This window comes from Pongo pygmaeus, chromosome 3, assembly GCF_028885625.2.
Source record: "Pongo pygmaeus isolate AG05252 chromosome 3, NHGRI_mPonPyg2-v2.0_pri, whole genome shotgun sequence".
NCBI classification, from domain to species: Eukaryota; Metazoa; Chordata; class Mammalia; order Primates; family Hominidae; genus Pongo; species Pongo pygmaeus.
This window is the reverse complement of record NC_072376.2, coordinates 19634910-19658614: the sequence shown is the minus strand read 5'-3', so window position 1 is coordinate 19658614 and position 23705 is coordinate 19634910. Positions and strand designations below refer to the sequence as shown.

The following is a 23705-nucleotide window of genomic DNA, read 5'->3' as shown; positions in this document are numbered from 1 at the left end:
TGCTACATTTTGAAATTCTACATTGACAAACCTTAATATTGAGAGTTTGTACTTATATAATTTTCATGAATAAAATAAAAAAACATTAGACTGGCATAACTAGAGGGAAAGTTAAAATATGTAAACCTCAATTATAAAACATTTAAAGAAACATGATTTTGTTGCTTTAAAACTCATAAAGCACATATGCTTAATAGTATAGTACTCAGTGGATTTCCTTGAATTATTTTAATTAATAGATTAAAATACTTGGCCTTCTACCAATCCATTTTTACAAGTAAATATTTCTAGTAAAGCTTTTGAGGGTAATTCAGAATTTTCATTTTCTAAGTATGTTTCAATAATAGGGTGGCAATCCTATTTACACTGAAAATTTATTTTGAAAATACTTTTATTAAAAACTATAAAATACACTTAAGCAGTAAGCTTTGGAATCAGAGTCAAGGTTCAAATTCTGACTCCAATCAGCAGCTGAATGTTTTTTAAAAATTGCTTAATAACTCTAAAATACAATATTTTCATATCTCAAATGGGGAAATGATAGTTTTCACTATAAGAATGGTGGAAAGATTAAAAGAGATAAAAATCTATGTAAAGTACTCAGCATTAGGTAAACTACTCAATGGAACTTAGCTATTATTGTTATTTGTAGTGGTAGTAGTATTGGCAACGATCCAGTCTAAACTGTCATAAACCTTGAACTAGCAGAGTCTTCATTAATAGGACAATGAAACTTCAAAATAGTTTGACAAATGCTGAGACAAATGCTGGCAAAGGGCACTGTAAGTTTCAGTGCCTATCACTCTAAAATTCAGTTACAGAAAAACTGAGTAAACTTTAAAGTCTTCTAAACGTAACTGCGACTATATTGATTGAGTCTTGAATGTCTACACTGCTTGCCAACTGGCTTACACCCATGCTGTTTGCTATTTAAGGTATACCTTGAAATACGTGCAATCTATTGATCTTACGGTTTAGTGAATATTAAACTGAACTTCCACAGTTGAAATGACAAATTTAGGCTTTATATCATCTGACAATTAACAAGTTTCAGCTCAACTGTTTTTGGTGGCCCTGGAACAGGTCCAGAAGTTTCCTACAGTGCAAGCTCTGCTCCCATAGTTAGGCCCACCTGTAGCATTATCCTCACACTTGTCTGCTTGTCCACTTATGTCATTCAACCTTTCACAGCCCTCCTTCTTTTACACAAATTATCCCTCTGAGTTCTTGTAGCAACTACACTATCCACTATGGTAGCCACTAGACATGCATGTATATTTCAGTTTAAATGTAAATAAAATAAAATAACAATTATTTTTCTCAATTGCATTAGCCATATTGTAAGTGCTCTATAACCCTATGTAACTAGTGGCTACCATATTGAATAGTGCAGGTTTGGAACATTTCTAATACTATAGAAAGTTGTATCGGGCAGTGCTGAAAAGAGCTAATTTTCCCTCAAACATATTTCCATTCATGCTACATTAAGTACATGAGATTCTATAGTCATTAAATGAAAAAAAAGCTCAAGTTAGTCAGATAAATACTGAGTTACACAAAGATGTATGTAGGTATGAATGTATGTACAGGCAGACCTTGGAGATATTGTGGGTTTGGTTCCAGACTACCGCAATAAAGTGAATATTGCAATAAAGACAGTCAAACAAATTTTTTGGTTTGTCAGTGCATATAAAAGTTATTTTTAACTATACTATTATATATTAAATGTGTGTTGAAATGCAATACCTTAATTATAAAATATTTTATTGCTAAAAAATGTGAATGATCATCTGAGCCTTCAGTTAGTTGTAATCTTTTTGCTAGCCAAGGTTCTCTCCTTGGAGTTAGTGGCTGGTGAGAGTGATCAGGGTAATGGTTGCTGAAGGTTGGGGTGGCTGTAGCAATTTCTTAAAATAAGACAACAATGAATTTTGCTGCCTCAATTGACTCTTCCTTTCACCAGATATTTCTCTGTAGTACGTGATGCTGTTTGATAGCCTTTTATCCACAGTAGAACATTTTTTCAAAATTGGAGTCAATCCTCTCAAACTCTGCCATTGTGTTATCAACTAAGTTTATATAATATTTTAAATCCTTTGTGGCTATTTCAACAATGTTCACAGCATCTTCACCAGGAGTGGACTTCATCTCAATAAACCACTTTGTTTGCTCATCCATAAGAAGCATCTCCCTATTCATTGAAGTTTTATCACGAGATTGCAGCAATTCAGTCACATCTTCAGGCTCCACTTCTAATTCTAATCTCTTGCTATTTCTACCACATCTGTAGTTACCTACTCTGTTGAAGTTTTCAACTCTTCAAAGTCATCTATGCAGATTGGAATCAACTTCTTCCAAACTCCTGTTAATACTGATATTTTGCCCTCCTCCCATGAATCACAAATGTTCTTAATGTCATCTAGAATGGTGAATCTTTTCCAGAAGGATTTCAATTTACTATGCCCAAATCCATCAGAAGAACCACTATGTACAGCTGCTGTAGCCTTATAAAACGTATTTCTGAAATAAGACTTGAAAATCAAAATTATTCCTTTATCCATGGGCTGCAGAATGGATATAGCATCAGCAGGCATATAAACATCATTCTCCTTGTGTATTTCCATCAGAGCTCTTGGGTGACTAGGTGCACTGTGAAGAAGCAGTAATATTTTGAAACAAAACATTCTGAGCAATAGGTCTCAAGAATGGGCTTAAAATATTCAGGAAACCATGCTGTAAACAGATGTGCTCTCATCTAGGCTCTGTTGTTCCATTTATAGAGCATAAGCAGAGTAGATTTACTGTAATTATCAAGGGCTCTAGGATTTTCAGAATGGTAAATGAGCATTGGCTTCAACTTCTTAGCCCCTAACAAGAGAGTCAGCCTGTCCTCTGTAACTTTGAAGCCAGGCACTGACTTCTCCTCTTTAGCTATGAAAGTCCTAGATGACATCTGCTTCCAACAAAGTCTGTTTCATCTACATTGAAAATCTGTTGTTTAACAGTGTCACCACCTTCATCAATTATCTTAGATCCTCTGGGTAACTTGCTGTAGCTTCCACATCAGTACTTGGAGCTTCACCTTGCACTTTCATGTTACAGAGAAGGCTTGTTTCCTTAAACCTCAAGAATCAACCTCTGCTAGCTTCCAACTTTTCTTCTACAGCTTCCTCACTTCTCTGAGCCTTCATAAAAATAAAGAGAGTTGGGGCCTTGCTCTAGGTTAGGGTTTTGTTTAAGGGAATGCTGTGGCTGGTTTGGTCTTCTATTTGGATCACTAACACTTTCTCCATATCAGCAATAAGGCTGTTTCATTTTCTTATCATTGGTCTGTTTGCTGGAATAACACTTCTGATTCCTTCAAGAACTTTTGCTTTGTATTCACAACTTGGCTTACTGTTCGGCACAAGAGGCTTAGCTTTGGGTCTCTCTCGGCTTTCAACATGGCCTTCCTTGCTACACTTTTTGTTGTTGTTGTTGTTAATAATTTCTAGCTTTTGATTTAAAGTGAGAGATGTGAGACTCTTTCTTTCACTTGAACACTTAGAGACCACTGTAGTGTTATGACTGGCCTAATTTCAGTATTGTTGGGTCTCAGAGAATTGGGATACCCAAGGTGAGAGAGAGAGAGAGAGACAGGGGACTTATCTTGGACTTCCAAGAGCATTTCACAAATTAGTGTAAACTGTGATGCTCTAAGAGTGGAATACAAATATGCAACTTTTCTCAGATTTCTGTTATAATCTTTTTTCAAGAAATAGCTGCAGGGAATTATAAACTTTAAGAAATACAGATAAGCATTAGCATTATTGAAAATAAAGTATGAGTATCGCTGGGCACAGAAAGGTGTAACAGAATCAGTTTGCAGTTTGTCAACTTCCCCATGAAATTTGCCTAATAATGTGCTGAGTAGAAGGTTTTATGCCAGTTTCACCTTCCTTGCCTCCCCTTTGACAATCATCTCTCTCCCACTTTACAAAAGAATGATATACTTCTCAGCCCACCAGAAACTTATCACGGGACACTGTCCCAATAAAGATCTAGGATCGTAAAGGAAGAATTATTGCAAAAATTCTTGCAATCAATGCACATAATCCCAGAGAGGCACTGCAATAAAATTTCACTTTCAACTTTAAATAAAATAAAATATTGATAAATAATTATGTAGTTTCAATCAGTGATGCACTAGTATTAACAGCAATAATTCAATTCAAAGAAGATGTAAAAACTTACAGCCTTTTGGTGGCAGGAAATTTTAAAATTTCAATTATATACATATTTTTTGGAGCAAAAAATGATACGATTTTCTGAGGTATTGAAAATAGGAATTCAAGGAGAAAATACAGTTTAAGAAAAAAACAATGCAATATATTATGGAGGATCTTGTTTTTTTCCTCTTATAAAATTAGCTCTGATATTTAGATCCCACCAGATACATTTAAAAATAATCACAGATGAGTTTTGTTTTAAAATGTCAATATTTACAATGTGCCGCAAATTACCTTTTGCAAACATTTACCATCATGAAATACATTAGAGGCCAAATTAAAAACGTTGAGGGTGTGTATAGGATTTGAAAATTACTTTTTTATTAATAAATCATGAAGTGTCCTACATCACCTTTTTTTGGTGTTTTGAAATGTTATAACAATACAATCAGCAGCTAACATATTGAATGTTTCTGTGTTTGAGGCAGTCTTTTATCTATATTATCTAATCTTAACAAAATCCTTTCAGACTGTAACCATCACCACCTTTGCTTACAATGAGGAAACCGAGGCACAGACTAGTAAAGTAATTAAACTACAGTTATCTCGTACCAAAAAGTGAAGCTGGAATTTGGCTCCAGCCAGGCTGGGCTTCAGAGCTCACACTGCAACCCATGGCACAGTATTACCTACTTAAGTATGTTTTTCCTCCATAAATATTCAAATGTTGAAAGCTTATCTTTTTAGTTAGGTTTTCAAATCATGGAAGGCAAGGCCATACCATAAAGTTCTCTATGCTCCATAACACCTAGGATTGAGTTTTGCACATAAAACATGCTTAATCAACATTTTCTGATTAGACATTTAACATTTTCAAGAATTTCTCTCCTCCATCTAATAATGATGAGTGACCTTCTTAAAATATACACAATCTGGCCAGGCGTGGTGGCTCACACCTGTAATCCAGGCACTTTGGGAGGCCGGGGTGGGGGGAGTGTGGATCACGAGGTCAGGAGTTCAAGACCAGCCTGGCCAACATGGTGAAACCCCGTCTCTACTAAAAATACAAAAATTAGCTGGGTCTGTTGGCACATGCCTGTAATCCCAGCTACTCAGGAGGTTGAGGCAGGAGAATTGCTTGAACCGGGACCCGGGAGGTGGAGGTTGCAGTGAGCTGAGATCGTGCCACTGCACTCCAGCCCGGGCTACAGAGGGAAACTCCGTCTCAAACAAGCAAACAAAACAAAACAAAAGCCCCCCAAAAACCCCACAATCTAAGAATAATAGTAAACTTTATCCCACTTTTTATAAGGAACCTAAATCCATATAGTTGACTACCATCAGTGGAAATATTTACACAACTTTAGTAGTGGTTATCTCCAGGTATGCTGACTAATGGTTAATTTTATTTCTTTTTGCAGAAGATAAATTGTTTCTTATTCTTCATATTTTTCTATTTAGGCACATATATTATTCTTGTAATAAAAAAGGAAAATAATATTTGTTATTCTGACAATATTTAAAATTCACAAATACATCAAACAAAGGGAAAATAAAGGGATACAAACAAGCAAGAAACAAGAACATCAACACAGGAAGGCTGCAGCACATAAGGCGAGTCAGAAGGTTTGGGCTGAACACTGGGAAGGGCCTGTTTCTCCTTACCTGGTATGAGGAAGCCACAGGGCCCTGGCAGCCCTAGGAGCAGGGCACATGTTCAGACAGGGCAAAAGCAAAACATTTGACTTGTTAGAGGCTATGAAAGGAATTTCCAGAAATTGTGAACTCTACATTTTTTGATACACTTTCAAGAAAACTTGGTCATTACCAATGGACTATTTCTGAGATTTATTTGAAAAGCCTGATTCTTTACTTGGGCACCTTAGGTAACTGCTCTGTCTTGTCCAAGCATGGGCTGAAAAAATAATCATTTACTGGGCATTTCAACCATACCTTTGGATTGACAATTAGTTGTCTTTTTCTTTTTCACTTAAGATAGTAATTCTTAAAAGAAATACAAATGATTAAAAACCATACCTTGACAGGTAAATTTTTTGGAGGGAGTTGTGAGTAAAAGTTTATCTGCCATTTCTCCAGGACCAGCACAACGAGCAATTCCGGGCTCCTTATATTCCGACTTCACCCAGTCGGATAACCACTGCATGTTACAATCACAGTAAAGAGGGTTGGCTCCAATTGCTCTGGAAAAACAACACCACAAAAGCACACACACATACACACACACACACATACACACACACACACACACAAGTATGGAAGTATTGTTATTTCCTAAGGGCAAAAGAATTCAAAGTGATGCTCAGTAGAAAATCCCCATAGATTTATTGAGGATAACAATTTAGCAAAAAATAGAGACACTGGGGATTCCCCATTTTCCTGAATGATGTGCACTGGGATTTAGTGAGTTGTCACTGGTGTTAACACTCATGTTGCTTTAGAAGGTCTCCTAATATTTTCAGAGACATGTTTATATTGAGTGTAAGCACACCCTGAGTGCATTAATACTTCATTCACCAATTATTTACTGATGACTTAAATCACAATGCAAAGTTCTGAGGACCCAAATATAAATAATGCATTATTCTTACCTCCAAAGAACCCCTGCTGCAGAGGAGATTAGCATTAGCATTGGGATATACTCACAGATGCAAAGAAGTTTCATTAGAAGTGATGTAGGAGAAGTATTTACAAGATGATGGTGAACAACAGATTAACTTTTCTGGGAGTCTTAGTGGTTAAGAAAGTCTAAACTGTGTAGGATAGTTAGAGTTAAGTAGAAAGAAAGGTTGGGAATAATGATGCAGATAAAGGACAGGTAAGTACAAAGAAAGAACATAAAATACTGAAGATGTCTAGAGCTAGCTCACCAGAGCTGAGCTGGACCCGCACTGGGTGCTGTCTGTCCCTTTTCAAGGTCGTTCATTTTACAGTTGTTCATTAGAAGTAGTGACAGGAAAGTAATCAAGGTAATAGCTAACATTTATTGCACTATTACTATATGCAGGAGCTGGGATAAGCCATTTATAAGAATTACTTCATTTTATCCTAAATAGTAACTTTATAAGGTCCATTTAATTAACAATTGACTTTACAGATTAAGAATCTGAGACCTGGACTCATAACCTTATAAAGCTTGGATTGAAGCCATAGATGCATACAATGGCATTTAAAAACTGCTTACTTCTGATTTACAATTAGCTTCTAACTAGTAATCCTTGTAGGTCTACTGTCAGGATAGTTATCTGATTTTTTTTAGGTAGCCCCTGAAATATGTGTGTGGAATCATAATACTCGATACTGTGGAAGTTTTAATGCCCCGTTTAAGAATCAGAATGTAGTGAATGTTACCTGCATATGTATGTCAGATTCAAACCTTTCCAAATTAAAAATGAGCAAAATGATGTTTTTTAGTCATTTTATCTCATCTCTGTCACCATTTAAGTCCTTGCTGTGACAGGGGAGGAAGTGGGAAAAGTGAAAAAGCAGAGCTCTTTATGCTCTAGGGGGTAAAAGACAAGGCACAAACAAACCTGCACATTGTGCACATGTACACTAGAACTTAAAGTATAATAAAATTTAAAATATAAAATTTCTTTATATATATATATATAAAGAAAAAAAAAGAAATGCAAGGCAGAGCAGGGCACAGAACAAGGAAGACTCTACTTGCTCTCACTGTTGCGGGAGGAGGCTGGTAACAAGAAGGGAAGTTCTGCTCAGCTCAAGCAGCACCTTTCGTGTGAAGCCTTTTCTGATGCCTGACCATAACACTAGCAGAACGGCTACCTCCTCATTCAGCCTGCATTCTCTGCCTGAGGGCACCGCAGCCCTGCACCTCTGAGCTAGTAGCTTCCTTCATATTGCAGCTCATGCACGTGGCAGCCATGGAGTTTGTAAAGGAGTGGCTTAGAGGTAGGTTCTTGGCTCAAACACGAAAATGTAAAGGCCCTGCCTTCCTGGACTTCAGCAGTTTAGTGGAAGGAATATTAATAGGCACCAGTCTGATAGACTGATGTACAAAACGTCAATTGATAACACAGACTCTATAAGGCAAATGCAGACATAATGTGATTGACTACTGGATCTTCAATTCAATTCAAAGAAGATGTAAAAACATAGACTTTTGGGCAGAAAATTTTAAAATTCCAATCATATGTATATTTTTGGAGTGAAAAATGATTATTCCTTTCTCAATTTTGTAAACTCGTATCTTCTTGGAGTTTGTAGGTTTTCGAGAGAAGTGCAAAAGCAGGAGAGGATATGGCAGGCAATCTCTTCTAGGGAACTGGGGCACAACTGACATTGCTATTTAGGCTGAAGCAGATAGTTGCCACCAGGCACCCAACTCAGCATCAGCCAAGGAGGCTTTGGATCCTAAGGCTGCTGGCTGAACTTCCTTCTAAGTTTGCCATTATCTTAACATTACACCTAGTAATAATAAAATCATGGAATTTGACCCAAATGAGTTTTTTGAACCCCAATTATCACATATTTTCAAATGGTTATATTGTACTTCCAAAAACTATGGAGGTACAAACAAGTTGTGATCAGAGAAAACGCAAAGGAAAAGCCATTTCACCCAATCTAAGTATTTGGCTGTGTCTTACTTCCAAACTATAGTCTCAAACCATGTTGAATTTATTTTTGCGTGGTGCCATAGTTGAATAAGTAAATCCATTTTGAGCAAATCAGGATAGGCTTCATAGAGAAGGTGATACTTGGGATATGACTTAGAAAAGCAGGGTTAGGATAGACAATTGAAAGGGAGCTGATATTCTAGAATCAGAAAATAATGAGAGAAAAAGCATGGGCTAGTAAAGTTGGAGAGCCATATTTGTAGAAGAGACATGTTTAGCTAAGCAAAGATAATTCGACTAATGAAAACTAAGAGCCAGAAGGGAAAATTAAAGCCATCTTGTAGAGGGCATCATATCGTTTGAAAATCTTCACATTTTCTTTAAAGATGAAACCAATTACATCTTTTGATGTTACAATAAAATAACTGGCAGAGGAATGCTCCTAATCACTCATTAGGAAAGGTTTGACCCTAAACCTATATTCATAAACTAGGTACTCACAGATGTGATAATGCAGAAAGATCATTGAAAGCACCTTCAGGCACAACAGAAATGTCATTTCCATGCAGAGAACTAAAAGAAAGAAAAAGAAAAATTAAACTTCCTATATTTCTGAAATCATAGACTCCAGAGAAATTCTGAGACTTTAGTTTATAATAAACATTTTAAATCAGTGCAGAAAAGACGGTCTATAAAATAAACAGTTTTGGTACAACTGGATACCTGAGAAAGCAAACGACTTCCACCTCACATTATGTGTGCAAAATAAATTCCAGAATGAAGAATTAAATGTAAAAATAAAAATGTATTAAAAGAAAATAAAGAAGATCTCCCTTTTATAAATGTGGAGTGAAGAAGGCTCTCAAAGGCTCAGTATAAAATCCAGAAACCATCAAGGAAAAGAGGCAGAAATTTTTGACAACATAAAATATATCCAAACAATAAAATATTCCACATAAGAAATAGAATAATATATATTTGCAACTTATATAAGATATAAGGATTAATTCTTTCATTAAGAAAAATCCCAGCAAGCATAGAGTCAAGTAGTAGATGCATAAAGATACCTACATTAATAAGGAAAATATAAAGTATCCAACAGAAAATGGGGAAATGATAGATCAAGCTCATTAGAATAAAAAGCACAAGTGCTTAGTAAACAAATAAAATATACTCAAATGCTCTACTAATTGGAAGTGCAAATTAAGACAGGAATGCAGAATAACTTTCAATCTGTCATATAGACAAAAATAAAAGAATAAATAATATTCAATGTTTGCAAGAGTGTTTTGAAAAAGGTACTCTATTAAATAGCTGGTGGAAAAATAAACTTCTAAATGGACAAAGTCTTTTTTTGGGGAATAACAAGACAGTTACTTTTGGAATCCTCCCAATATACTTGACAGTACCTTCCCACACACCCTAAATTCTTGCTGAAATGCCAGCACATTTGCACCAAGAGGAAATGTATAGGATGTTCATTAGAGTACTGTATAGTACTCATTAAAATTTGAAATTAAACCAAATCATAGTAAAGATGAGGCTAATTGAGTCAGTTCTGGTTCCTCCCACCAATAGAACAGTCTCTACCAGTTAAACAGTTGAGTTATATATATGTATAAATATATATCTATTCTATTCTTATATATTTTTATTCATACATATGATAGATTAGAAATGTTCAAAAGCATATGTTAAACAAAAATAGACAATGGCAGAACAAAAACAGATCCTATTAATATTTGTGGCTTTTAAAAGCTATATAGCCATGGGCATACATCTATTAGAATAGAAAAAAATGCATCTGAAAAAGGACCAGAGAGCACATCAAACTGTTAATTCTGAGGTAGAAGAGTAGGATCAAGGATCATGTTTTATTTCACATATTTTAAAGTACATTTTTATAGTAAAAATGTTTTCATGTACTATGTAATTTCTAAAGAAATTAATTTTGAAAGTTTCTCAAATTAATTTTGAAAGTTTCTTTCAAAGTTAATTGAAACTATATAAACCATATGTCTTAATGTTACATATAATCAAATAAATGACTATAACAACAATCAGTATTACTAAAAAGGAAGTTATATTGTCCAAAGCAAAGCTGTTGGACAATGATACTGTAAGAAATGATTTTTCTATTTCCTAATTTATAATAAATCCTCATGCATGTATCTTCAAGCACCAAGAATCAACAAAGCAGTTACATCCTTAAAAAGACAACCCCAAACTCAGATCTCTGAGAAAAGAGATATTTTGTTGAATACAAGATGCTTACAGTAATCGAAGAGACTTTAATCCATCAAAGGTGCGAGGAGGAATACATCTCAGACGGTTGTAACTAAGAATTCTGAAAGCATAAATATGTCAATTTGTTTTATTCAGAATTCCAAAAATGGCCAAATACTTCCAAAATAAAGCAGTTAAGGCTTATTAAAGCATCTTATTAACTGACAGTGTTAAAACACAATATATTGTTATTTTTTTGTGTGTTGTCTCCCTAACACAACATACTTATTTCCTAAATACAACCTAGAATGCTTTCCTCTGCCTATTCCTGCCCAACTTTGGTGCCTCAGCTGTCCCTTCCCTAAGGTGGATTTTCCCTATCTTAGGGATCTCCCCTAAGCCCCCCATAAACATAAATTATTCTTTGTTTTTTTTTTTTTTATGGAACGCAATACTTTTTCTAATATCTACATTTGTTCACCTATTGTGGTTTTGTCTGTTTCTCCCAATAGAAACATTCCTTGAGGGTAGAGACTGTCTTGTTCAATAGCAATGTCCAGCATCTAGAGACTGCCTTTTGTCTAATGAATTAATGAATACTCAGTACCACACTTTCACACTCACAAGGTAAGGAGCTGGGTCATGTTGCTGAAGCTCTGATTAGAAAGCGTGCTTATTCTGTTGTTACTTAAGTCTCTAAAAGAGAAAAAGAAATGGAGTACACTATTAACCACAGAAATGAAAATATTAGTGATTCTTAGAAGGAGAAGGGTCTTCTTATTCATAGTCATAGCAGTATTGTTAGCATTCAGCTGTTATCTGAAAACAATAAAACAGTGAATGACCCACTGGAGTAGACTGCAATGTTATTCATGATTATTTACACCTCACTGTTTTGAAATTAGGATTATATATATATATATATATATGCATTGCTTTAGCATGTAGTGTACGTGCAAGGGGTTGGTTCACTTCAGAGTAGCAGCTTCAGAGCAGAGTTTATTTTCCCTTATCCCTCTGCTCCCATCTCCATAAGGCTTTTGATATTTTACAGAGAGCTTCCTTGGAGGTGACTTGCAATAGACAAAATTTTGCCCGTGGGAAATAAACCCTTATCATCAAAAGTCCTATCAGATACACATACTTTACCCTCATTGACACATATGTTCACTGATACACAGACTCAAATTTGATCACTGAAAGAACCCCTGATTAATTACATTCAAAATGCCATCAATAAAAACGTCTGTGTTCCTGCCCCTGGCTGAGTCATGGTCACACAGTAGGTCCTCAATAAATATTTGTTTAATGAATGTTAAGCAAATGGGAGAGACGTTGAATTTTTACCAATGTTAAATGGCTATTTATATGTATAGTTTGTGCTATGGGTCGTAATTTACATTTCATGAACTTGATCTTATTCTCATTATATATATAGTGTATATATACACACACTATATATGTAAAAATATATTAAAATGTATATATACAATATGTAATACTAATATATATTCACCATTTATAACTAAATATATTCACTAATTTTTTTCTGAAGCAAAATGCAAAATATATGAATAAATGGAAGATACAGAAAAGCTGAGGATAATCTATTCCTTTATTAAAATATCAAAATGTCAGTAAAATGGACCCACGAAATTGTGAAAATGTTAAGAATCTGAGAGGAGCTTTATACTCATATTTTTAACTGCTGAAGAACTATTCCTAAATTTTAAAAATAAAAGTATCTGTATTAGCAGAAGTAACTTGCCTAGAGTTGTATCATGAGTCACTAGCTGGATCCACAAATCCTCATTTGTCATTTCGAACTGGCTTGAAAGTATTCACATGCTGTCCCACAAATGACCCAATTCTGCTAAAGTGACCCTTTAGAAATTGCAGCAATTTAATGGTTTATTTAACAGAACAAAATGTATGTAATCAGTTCTTGCTGCTATCAAATAAATAACTAGAAGCAGAACAAGACATCTTAGAGGATATCTTTTTCCATTATTTAATCATTTGTCATTTAAAAAGTCCTATTTACTTTCTAAAAAGTGTTTGATTTACCCATACTTTCAAGGGAAGTGATCAGCAGCAATTTTAACTAGCTTCAATGTACCTAGTTTACACTGGAGCATGTAATATTTTTTGCTACTTAGGTTTGTAGAATTCACTTAGAAATAAACCTTCTAATTCTAGGAACACTAGTAATCTGCTTCTTACGCTACTAATATTTACTCTAAAATCAGATAGACTTAAACAAATGATACGGTACTTTCTATTAATATCTGCTATCTTTTTCCCGATTTTTTGTGTTCTGAAAAGTTTTCTCAATTACCAATAAGGCTACTTTAAAAGTACAGTATTATATGTAAAAGATTGTATCAATTTTTAAACATTGTGCATGTAACTAGATCAAATGTTTGTATATTTAAATATCTTCCTGTATTTACAACTTAAGGGTTGTCAAAAGTTGTTTACGTTAATAAAAAAAGAGATGTTATTTTAAGCTAAAAAATCAAAATTTTGAAATTTATACTCAAAATGTTAGTATCTTTGTCAAGTTTACTTAAACACTACATGAATATATATGGATTTTCTAAAATACATTTTAATACTGTAAACCCATAACTTATTTAATAATGCTTTGTATAAGAAACAAACATAATAAACTACATTTATGTTTTTGGGAAAGTCATTACCACCTACCATCTTTTGCTCAAAGTCAAGAATAAAGACATCGTTTTCTATCTTTCCTTCCTTAGTTTGTCATAAAATAACCCATATTCATTATCAATAAAAATCCGCAGGTTTGTACATTTTCATAATTCTCTGACTACTCAGACTTTGTCGTATTTGTGCTTTTTTGAATAGAGGAGGACCTCTTGCTAAGACACTCCATCGCCTGATTGATATTCAATGAAGATGTAGCCAGGGGTCCAGAACTGCAACGAGCAAGGAGGGAAGCATCTAACTGTGAATGATTTATATTATCTGAAAGGTTCACTATGTCTTCTGTCCCTTGCCATCCCCATTTTCTGGAAATAGAGTAAGTCAAAGAAAAGTGCAATATGTTACTCACATAAGTGTTAAATGTTTGTAGTTGGAGAGTTCCTTGGGAACCAGTGTAAATTGGTTCCCATCCAGATACCTAAAAACAATGGAACGATATTATCTTATTACAAAGTAATGGTGGCCTTGAATAAAATCAGTAAACAGTACTTCACTCTTAACTGAGGCAAGGAACCCCTTGGCAATTTTTGCTTTAAGATGTCATGTTCCAAGCATGGATTATTATTTAAGAGAAGTAAAGAAAAAAAAAGCAGAGTTGTCCACGGGTCCAGTTCTTTGTGGTTTATCTAACAAGGCAAGCCCAGCATTTAGCCATCTGTGTGCGAGCAAGGAGGTTCATTCAATTAACCATACTTTTGGTCAGCCTCCAGTTTGCTTGTTTTTATGTGGACACAATACCATGAAATTCATTAACTAGTAACAAAACCTTGCTGCTATGGCCAAGACCACTCATTGCTGCCTTAATATATGTCAGTACACTTAGTGAATAACAATGGACACATTAAAGGCATATTTGGGGATTTGAACATATTAGGTTTAAGTTACATATATATATATATGTAACAGCAATAATCAAATAACCATATATAAGTAAACTTTCCCCTTCTTATTAGAATCAGAAGAATAATCAGAAAATAGGCTTTGGGCTAACTGGCAGGACACAAAGATAGTCGAATGCCTGAAGTTATATCTATTATGTCACAATAAGGAAAATAAATTTCATCTCCTTCCAAGGCTGTTTTTCCTAGAACATAAATGGTGAAGGGTACAAATGTCATTCAGAAACTGGGGCCATCTGGCTATAGATGTGCCCACAAACACTTCTGGGACATTGAACACGTGGCCCCTCCTACCCAATGTGGTCCATTTCAAGATTCCAGGTTGAAGTTGGTATTTTTTCTGGATATAGAAGTAGCTGAGAAGTTGCCTAGGATGATAATTTATTCCTAATATTTCAAAATAAAAACAATGATATAAAAGGCACTAGTTATAAGAAAATATAATTAATGTTTGATAAATAATTGGGTCTATGTTATGAATCATCATGTCTACCTAAATTTTCTGACTTGATATTTCTTCTTCGACCCCTCTCCATTTTTTTCTTTCATATACTTAAGTTTTTCTTGATACCACTAGAGGGAAGCATCACCCTATATAGTTCAGCACTCTCCCTTTATTCCAGAAAACACAGCAGAAGGTCAAAAAGATTCAGAATGTGCGCTATGAATGTTTATATGTAAAATAATCTAAGGCGGAAGTTATATGGAATTGATTAAAAATAATGGATACCATTTGTTCAAACTAGCCCACCAATAATACTAATTTCTGCCAAAGTCTTTAATTATTTAATGTAATACACATATGAAATTCTTCTAATGCATGCATATATGTTACTGCTAAGAAGGATTCTGCTGACTCGGTAAGGTTACAAGAATAAGCTCTCTAGGGGGTAAAACTTGAATTCGCAACAGATGAGTTAATATTTTTCTCATCTCTATAACAAACTTTCTTTAGAAAAAAAGACTACCTTTTAATAATTTGTAGTAAAATAGATTGAAAATTCAACTTTTTGAATAGTTGAAGTATGCTGTAGATAGCACAGGGCATAAACCAAGCAGGATGCCCAACGGAGCTTAGTAAGAAATGTTTAAAGTTACTTAATGGGAATAGAGTAAAGTGACCAATACATAGTCCAGTTAAAATTGTAGAAGAAGGGATTTAGCATCAAAGGTGGTCTGAGTGTAAGTTCTTCATTGGTGTACTCCTAAAATTAATGCTTTGGACACAGAATATTCTTTATTTTTTTATTTTAACTATCTCTGCTTTATATTTTATTTTTATTTTTTATTATACTTTAAGTTCTAGGGGACATGTGCACAACATGCAGGTTTGTTACATATGTATACGTGTGCCATGTTGGTTTGCTGCACCCATTAACTTGTCATTTACATTAGGTATTTCTCCTAATGCTATCCCTCCCCTATCCCCCGACTCCACGACAGGCCCTGGTGTGTGATGTTCCCCGTCCTGTGGACACAGAATATTCTATATGCATCTAGCCTTCCCACAGAGGAGGGTTTCGGAATATCCCTATGTGATCTTCTGAAATAAAAAACATTACCATAAGAATTAAATATCTAATTACACACATGTACATACAAAACAGTCCTTCCAGTTGATTAACCAATGTGATTGGTAGTGAGAGAGGACCTGAGCACTTAACAGCAGTTCAAATCTAAGAGGCATGTTCTGTGCACATGTGCTAAGATTGTGCCTTTTTCCTCTAAGTGTTCCATTCAGGATCAAACTTAGGATTTAAAGAATTGCATGTGATTTGAAAATAAGATCCTTAAAAATTGAAATGACATGCCCTTGAACCTCATTACCTATGTTGCACACTGTCAAAAGTTTGTCAAACCTGCTCATTTGGAATACGTGTGTGCATCTGCACAAATAACTGATACATGTCTGCATAAATTACATTTGGGTTTAAATCATTATTGATCCATAGTTCCAAATACATAAAAAATAAACAGGCAAAGTGACTCAACTGCATTCAGATCAAGGATATCCAGAATATGACATTAGTTTAGAGACAAAGGAATGGAATGAATGGGGCAAGGAAGCATCATTATTCTGGCAGCATATTCTCTAATGAATTCCATTCTGCAATTGTAGCATGAGGCAGCCAAGGCAGCATGGGCAGTGCAGAAGAAGGTCGAGATGTGTATATATTGGCCATATAATTTGTGGTTAAATATCAGTTATGAAAATGTCAAGGATAATTGGTCCCATACCCTTTAGGTTCTGAAGGACTTTGATTCAAGCCACCAAAAGCAGCATCTCTTCTTAAGGGAAGAGATTATGTTAGTTTCTTCCATATACCAGATAGTTATTTATCCCATGTGGTAAAATTTTCTCCTAAGGGTCACAGAGGTAAAAAAAAAAAAAAGTTTCCTGTACAGAATATCCTAGACTGTAAGTAAATTAAATATAAAGCATTTCCCAAAGTGCATTCCATGGGCCATTAGTCTTGTAAGATGCTCCATGAGAAAAGGGGTATAGGAACAAATAAATGTGAAAGATACGTTATATTTTACCATTGTTTCTTTAAGAGTCATAGTACACCTTAGCATAGTAAAGGCACTGAGAAATCTTATAGCATAAACACACACACACACACACACACACACACACACACAGCAATTCCCAAGGGCCTCTAAAGTAGCTTTTGCATTACTTGTTTACCATTTTACAGGATAATAATTAACTGGCTTTTGTTTGGTCTCCATTCCTCTGGGTGTGTGAAACATTTATCATCAAGGAAAAAGAAAAGGAAAGAAAGACAAGCTCTACTTACAACTCTGTGACATCTCTTGGAATACCTTTCGGCAAGACCTTCAAACCCTTGTTGCTACATCGGACAACTGTATCCAAGCAAGTACATTCAGTAGGACAGCGAGAAAGTGGGGAGCAACTATTGTCATCATTTCCTAAATCGCAGAGGAAATACAGGAAAACCAAGATTTGTGGTCTTGAAGGTGCTAGAAGGGATTTTATGCCTTTAAATTAACTTAACAAACACAAGAGTCTTAAGCTACATAATCATTTATTTACGGGATATTCAGTATTTACTAATTGATACCATAAGTTCTATATAGCACTGTTTTCAGACTGCCTAGTGAAGAATTCTGGAAAATGGCTTGCAATTTGTAAACTGTAATTACAATTACCAATACAATGGAAATAGTTATTTGTACAAATTATATTTTTAATTAGAATATGTAAATGTAAAGTGAATTATAGAGAAACAGCACGGAAACAGACATGAAGAGACATAAGGGAATATATTAACTCAAAAGTTTAGGTCCCTCATTTATAAAGCTCAAATTAGCTTTCTGTTCATTGGCAATAATAATAGAACTTGTTGTATGTACCTGATAGGGCTATATGAGAATCAAATGTGATGATATAGAAAGAGCATTAAAAAGTGACAACTAGTATTTTTGTCAGATTTACTAAAACTTCTGTAAGTTAATTTCTCTTCTCCTTTGAAAATGGTAGGTACTAAAAAACATGCCTAGGGTCACAAAGAAAAGTTCAAATGAAGCTATACAAATAAGACCAACCACAAGTTGGAAACTAGAAAATCTAAAATGTTCTGAAATGCACATCAAGTAGACTCAAATGTGGAAGGCAAGTCTAAGAAAGTAAGTGTCTCGGCACTAAAACAGAACCCAAACAACAAAGCAAAAGATACATGATCATTATTTGCTGAGCTGAACTATGCTGTAGATTTGTGCAAAGCTGCATCGGAACAAGCATGTGAATGCCTGACAATCAAAGAGTTGACAAGGATTTCTTACCATCATCACAAGTGAAGTCCTGAATGGCCACATCCTGGATGGGTATTTCTTTCAGGAAGTATGGTTTTTGACATCGAGGATTTCCCGTGACAATTCTCTTCTTTCTCAGCCACTCTCCCAACCAAGCCAGGTAGCAGTTACAGTTAAAAGGATTGGCCAAGAGGTTTCTAAGAGCCACAGGCAAACAATGCACAGTTTAGTCTGGGGTTTCATCTTCTTCCTTCTCAAAACCCCAGCTACCCTTCTCCACACTATTTCCGCTGGAATGATTCCTTCTTCTTTGTATTCCCAGTCCCCATTCTTACTCAGAATCACATGCAGTATATGAGATGCACTTTTTTTTTGCTAAAATATTTATGCTTGGAACTTAAGCAGTAACAACACTTTTACATAAGGTAATCCTTCACATGATTTCATGCAAAAAATAAGGTAAGGTAGAATTTGGGGTTTATACAGTGGATCCTGATAGATATTTCATTTAGAAATAATTTAAACTTGTCAGAAATCTGACTTGCTGTCAAACTTCGCAATGATAATGCAGTAATTTAATATAAAGATGAAGGCTGATTACCTTATATTATTGAGTTTAACCTGACAACAGCTAATTCATTAATTTGTCATCTCAAGATTTCCATCTCTTATTTGCTCTAGAGAATAGGTTTCCCATCTAAACTGACAGCTGAGTTGATTAAATGCCAGTTATAAAAATGAATTTACTTCTACAAATTTCAATACTTTTGGCATCTCACCACTTCAGCATAAACCTATTGACAATCTCATTATTTATAAACATGCCATCTTTAATACGCGCAAATTAGTCACTTGATGTAAAATGTCACATTTTATGCAAAAAGAGGATTAAGTACTTTACTGATGGATGGATGCTTCTCTCAAATTATTTCTTCACCGACTTGAGCTACGAACTTTTTTTCTCTATCTTTATTCCCCTCCTTTTAAGTTAGATTAGTATATTTGCATGCCACCATTACTGAGAAATCTTATCAGTTAGATCATTAATAATTTCAAATGCTGCTTTTTAGATACTGACATATAAGAGACCTGAAATACATTGTTTGGAGGTGTGTGGCTTTTTTTGCTTTTAAATTTTATTTATTTATTTATTTATTTACATTTCTTGAATTCTGTGTATAGGCCTACAAATACTGTTTATTTTTAAGCTGTCTACAAAAATATTCTCTTGTATTGGCTCAAACTATTTCTTCAATATTTTGCTAATATCATAGTAGATCCCCTCTAGTAAACAGCTTTTATTTTTGATCTGGTCATCCTAATATATTTCCTGTCATTTCGAATGATTCTTTTTTTTTTTTCCTTGAGATGCAGTCTCGCTCTGTCATACAGGCTGGAGTGCAGTGACGTGATCTTGGATCACTGCCACCTTCGCCTCCCCAGTTCAAGCAATTCTCCTGCCTCACCCTCCCGAGTAGCTGGGGCTACAGGCACGTGTCACCATGCCCGGTTAATTTTTTTTTGTATTTTTAGTAAAGACAGGGATTCGCCATGTTGGCCAGGCTGGTCTCGAACTCCTGACCTCAAGTAATCCGCCCGCCTCAACCTCCCAAAGTGCTGGAATTACAGACGTGAGCCACTGTGCCCAGCTGATCCTTTTGACCAAGTTTGCTGGCAATAACTCTATCACTTCTCCTTTTATAATACTTATACTGAAAATACTCCAATGTGAGAATACTGGCAAAAATCTATAACATTTCTTTTATATGCAGCACTATCAAGTTATAATAATTCTAAAATTTGGAATTAAGCTACATCATTGATCATATCACTATGAAAAATAATTCACTGAACAATACTATAATTTTTTGTTAAAATTTAATGTAAGATAGTAGGTAATATTTTTAAAAAAATTTAAATAAATTTGATGTGAATAAGTTTGTCCTTTTTTAAGTCCTAAAACCCTTGATCACATTTTAATGAAATGCTTAATAATACATTAAATACATTAACAAATATAATAAATGGCTCAAGTAATACATAAAGGCTATTTTTCATACTTACAGAGTAGATAAAGAATGGAGAGTATCAAATGCCCCTGGTGCAACTGTAGTAATTTGATTATCATACAAAGAAAGCAAACGCACAGAACTGAGTCCTATGAAACTGTCATTCCCCACACAGGTTATTCGATTGCTTCTCAACATCCTGAGGGGAAAAAAAGGACATTGTTATGGAGACAAAGCATCAGGCAATCAATTTTGCCTATCTGAGGATCAAAATGATCCTTGCAAATATGTAGCATTCATTACTACTTTTTAAAAGTGTTCTCTTGCTATTAGATATTGCTATGAATATATACTGGGAATATCTTGCAAGAATAAAATGCTTTGAGTTGCCAATGATTAATCTCAGTTACAAAAGGCACGGTGAGTCTAGGCATGGATTTACAATTCCACGATGAGGGAAGAATGTTTTCCTTTGATGCTACAATTATGTTTGCATGATTGCATAATGTCCTAATTCACCTACAGCTCTCTGAGTCCTTGGAGCCCTGTGATTTGTGTATTCAGGGCAGTATTACATTTGAGGTTGAACAGAAGGGAGGCGGAAAAAGAATCAATAGCCACTGCAGATGAAGAACTGAGGGCATCTCAGGGACTGAGTCAATGTCAAACATGGGCTGGGGGCGCCAAAATGGACAGAATATCTACAAAGACTACACGAATAATTTCATTTATGAAAATTAGCTCATTGTTTTAAGTTGAGAACTTAAAAAGAGGCAACGGTAACAGATCCCATATCCACAATAAAGTTTAAAAAGGTTTACCATGAAAAAAATACTTTTTTTTTTTTTTAGTCATTGTCATTAATAGGATTAACACTATTGTCATTTCCTTGTTACTGCTAAAGTTTTGGCTCAATTATCAATTCTTTGCTAATTATTTATTTGTCTGGCTTAAAAACTGAACAAAAAGCTCAAAGTCCCATGTGAAAATAGTTATGAGTATACGAATAGTTGCCATAAATCGTATTCAGATTTCCTGAAAAATTAAAGTATTCCTTAATTTTTCTAAACATAAGTTGGCTACTAAAATATTGAAGAATGTGAAAAAGACAGGTAAAAATAAAGAAACAAAGTGTCACTTTAAAATTCTAGATTGCCCCATAATAAATAAGAAATACAAACATTTGCAGTCTGCGAAGTCACAGATAAGAAGAAAAGATGATGCTTTCCTTATGAAGGGATCGTTTTATGTTAGAAAACAAATGCACAACAGAAAAGCATTCCTATCAGCGCTTTCCTTTGTCATAAATGATGAAGAGCACTGGATCTTAATCTTGCTGGAGTCACATGCCCCTGGGGGAAGTTGAAGAAAAGTTTGAGGGCCAGGTGCGGTGTCTCATGCTTGTAATCCCAGCACTTTGGGAGGCCGAGGCAGGCAGATCGCGAGGTCAGGAGATCGAGACCATCCTGGCTAACACAGTGAAACCCAGTCTCTACTAAAAATACAAAAAAATTAGCCGAGCGTGGTGGTGTGCACCTGTAGTCCCAGCTACTCGGGAGGCTGAGGCAGGAGACTGGCATGAACCTGGGAGGCGGAGCTTGCAGTGAACCGAGATAGCATCACAGCACTCCAGCCTGGGCGACACAGCGAGACTCCGTCTCAAAAAATAAATAAATAAATAAATAAATAAATAAATAAATAAAAATTTAAAAAAAGAGAAAAGTTTGATCTCTGTTGCTAGAAAAATCCATAAGCACACATATGCACAAATTTCACCTGTATTGTCAAGGAATTCAATGACTGGCTGAAATATGTATACGAACTAGTAAGTGGCCTATTAGGGTTAAGAAGCCTAGGGGGAATGGAAATGTGCTCTCAAAATCTTCATAGCTCCAAGACAAAAGACACCAAGAATAGGTATGTTCAGATAAAACTATTCTAGGACTGACTACCCTGAGTTTGGTTCTAAACTGCTCTATGACACTCGTTGGAACATAATTAGATTACGGAGGGAGTCAGTGAATATCTGTCTCAGGTGCTAAAACGTAAGCACTTCAAAAACATCCACAGAAATATAATGAAAGGAGAAAGTGGAATTTAGATAACTTTTCACAGGGGCAGTCCTGTGAATGAAAAACAAAACAAGAAGAAATACTTTGATAAGTTCCTTGAGGTGCTGTTTCGGATTGAACCGTGTCCCCTTCAAATTCGCATTTTGAAGCCCTAACCCCCAAATGTGAGTGTACAGTCATGCACCACAGAACAATATTTTGGTCAAGCAGAGCTATACGAAAGTTGTCCAATAAGATTGCAAGGAATCTGAAAATTTCCTTTTGCCTCGAGATGTCATGGCCATCATAATGCCATAGCCCAACACATTACTCATATGTTCGTGGTGATACTGGTGTAAATAAACCTATCGTGCTGCCAGTTGTATAAAAGTATAGCACAACACTTATGTACAGCACATAATACTCCATAATGACAATAGACAACTATATTATTGGTTTATGTATTTACTATACTATCGTTATTTTAGAGTGTACTTCTACTTATTAACAAAAAGTTAACTATAAAACAGCCTCAGGCAGGTCCTTCCGGAGCTATTCCAGAAGAAGGCATTGTTATCCTAGGAGATGACAGCTCCTTGCATGTTATTACCCCTGAAGACCTTCCACTGGGACAAGGTGTGGAGGGAAATGACAGTAATATTGATATATTGATTATCCTGACACTGGGCAGGCCTAGGCTAATGTATGTGCTTGTTTCTTAGTTTTTAACAAAACAGTTTAAAAATGCAAAAGTAAGTAAATCAAACAATTTAAAGAATAGAAAAGAATAAAGAAAATAACAGAAAATAAAAAAAATCTTACATAAATATAAGAGCAAAAAAATTTATACAGCTGAACAATGTTTGTACATTTAAAAAATAAATTTAGTGAAGCCTAAGTGTACAGTTGTACAGTGTTTTGTTTTTTTTTTTGTTTTTGTTTTTTTTTTTTTTTTGCGATGGAGTTTCACTCTTGTCACCCAGGCTGGAGGGCAATGGTGCGATCTCTGCTCACTGCAACCTCCGCCTCCCAGGTTCAAACAATTCTTCTGTCTCAGCCTCCTGAGTAGCTGGGATTACAAGTACCTGCTACTATGCCTGGCTAATTTTTCTATTTTTCAGTAGAGATGGGGTTTCACCATATTGGCCAGGCTGGTCCTGAACTCCTGACCTCAAGTAATCCACCCGCCTCAGCCTCCCAAAGT

At 35.1% G+C, this 23705-nt stretch overlaps 1 protein-coding gene across 2 annotated transcripts in view; it reads right to left on the bottom strand.

The window, feature by feature from the left end:
• Positions 1-23705, bottom strand: part of SLIT2 (slit guidance ligand 2) — a 368435-nt gene that overhangs the window by 60319 nt on the left and 284411 nt on the right. For both annotated transcript variants that reach the window (XM_054486451.2, XM_054486452.2), the window contains 8 exons: positions 20506-20649; positions 18472-18638; positions 17466-17598; positions 14115-14183; positions 11657-11728; positions 11082-11153; positions 9308-9379; positions 6246-6409 (listed from right to left, as the gene is read on the bottom strand). In XM_054486451.2, the coding sequence (XP_054342426.1) occupies positions 6246-6409; positions 9308-9379; positions 11082-11153; positions 11657-11728; positions 14115-14183; positions 17466-17598; positions 18472-18638; positions 20506-20649 (893 nt within the window). The remainder of the gene's footprint in view (positions 1-6245; positions 6410-9307; positions 9380-11081; positions 11154-11656; positions 11729-14114; positions 14184-17465; positions 17599-18471; positions 18639-20505; positions 20650-23705) is intronic.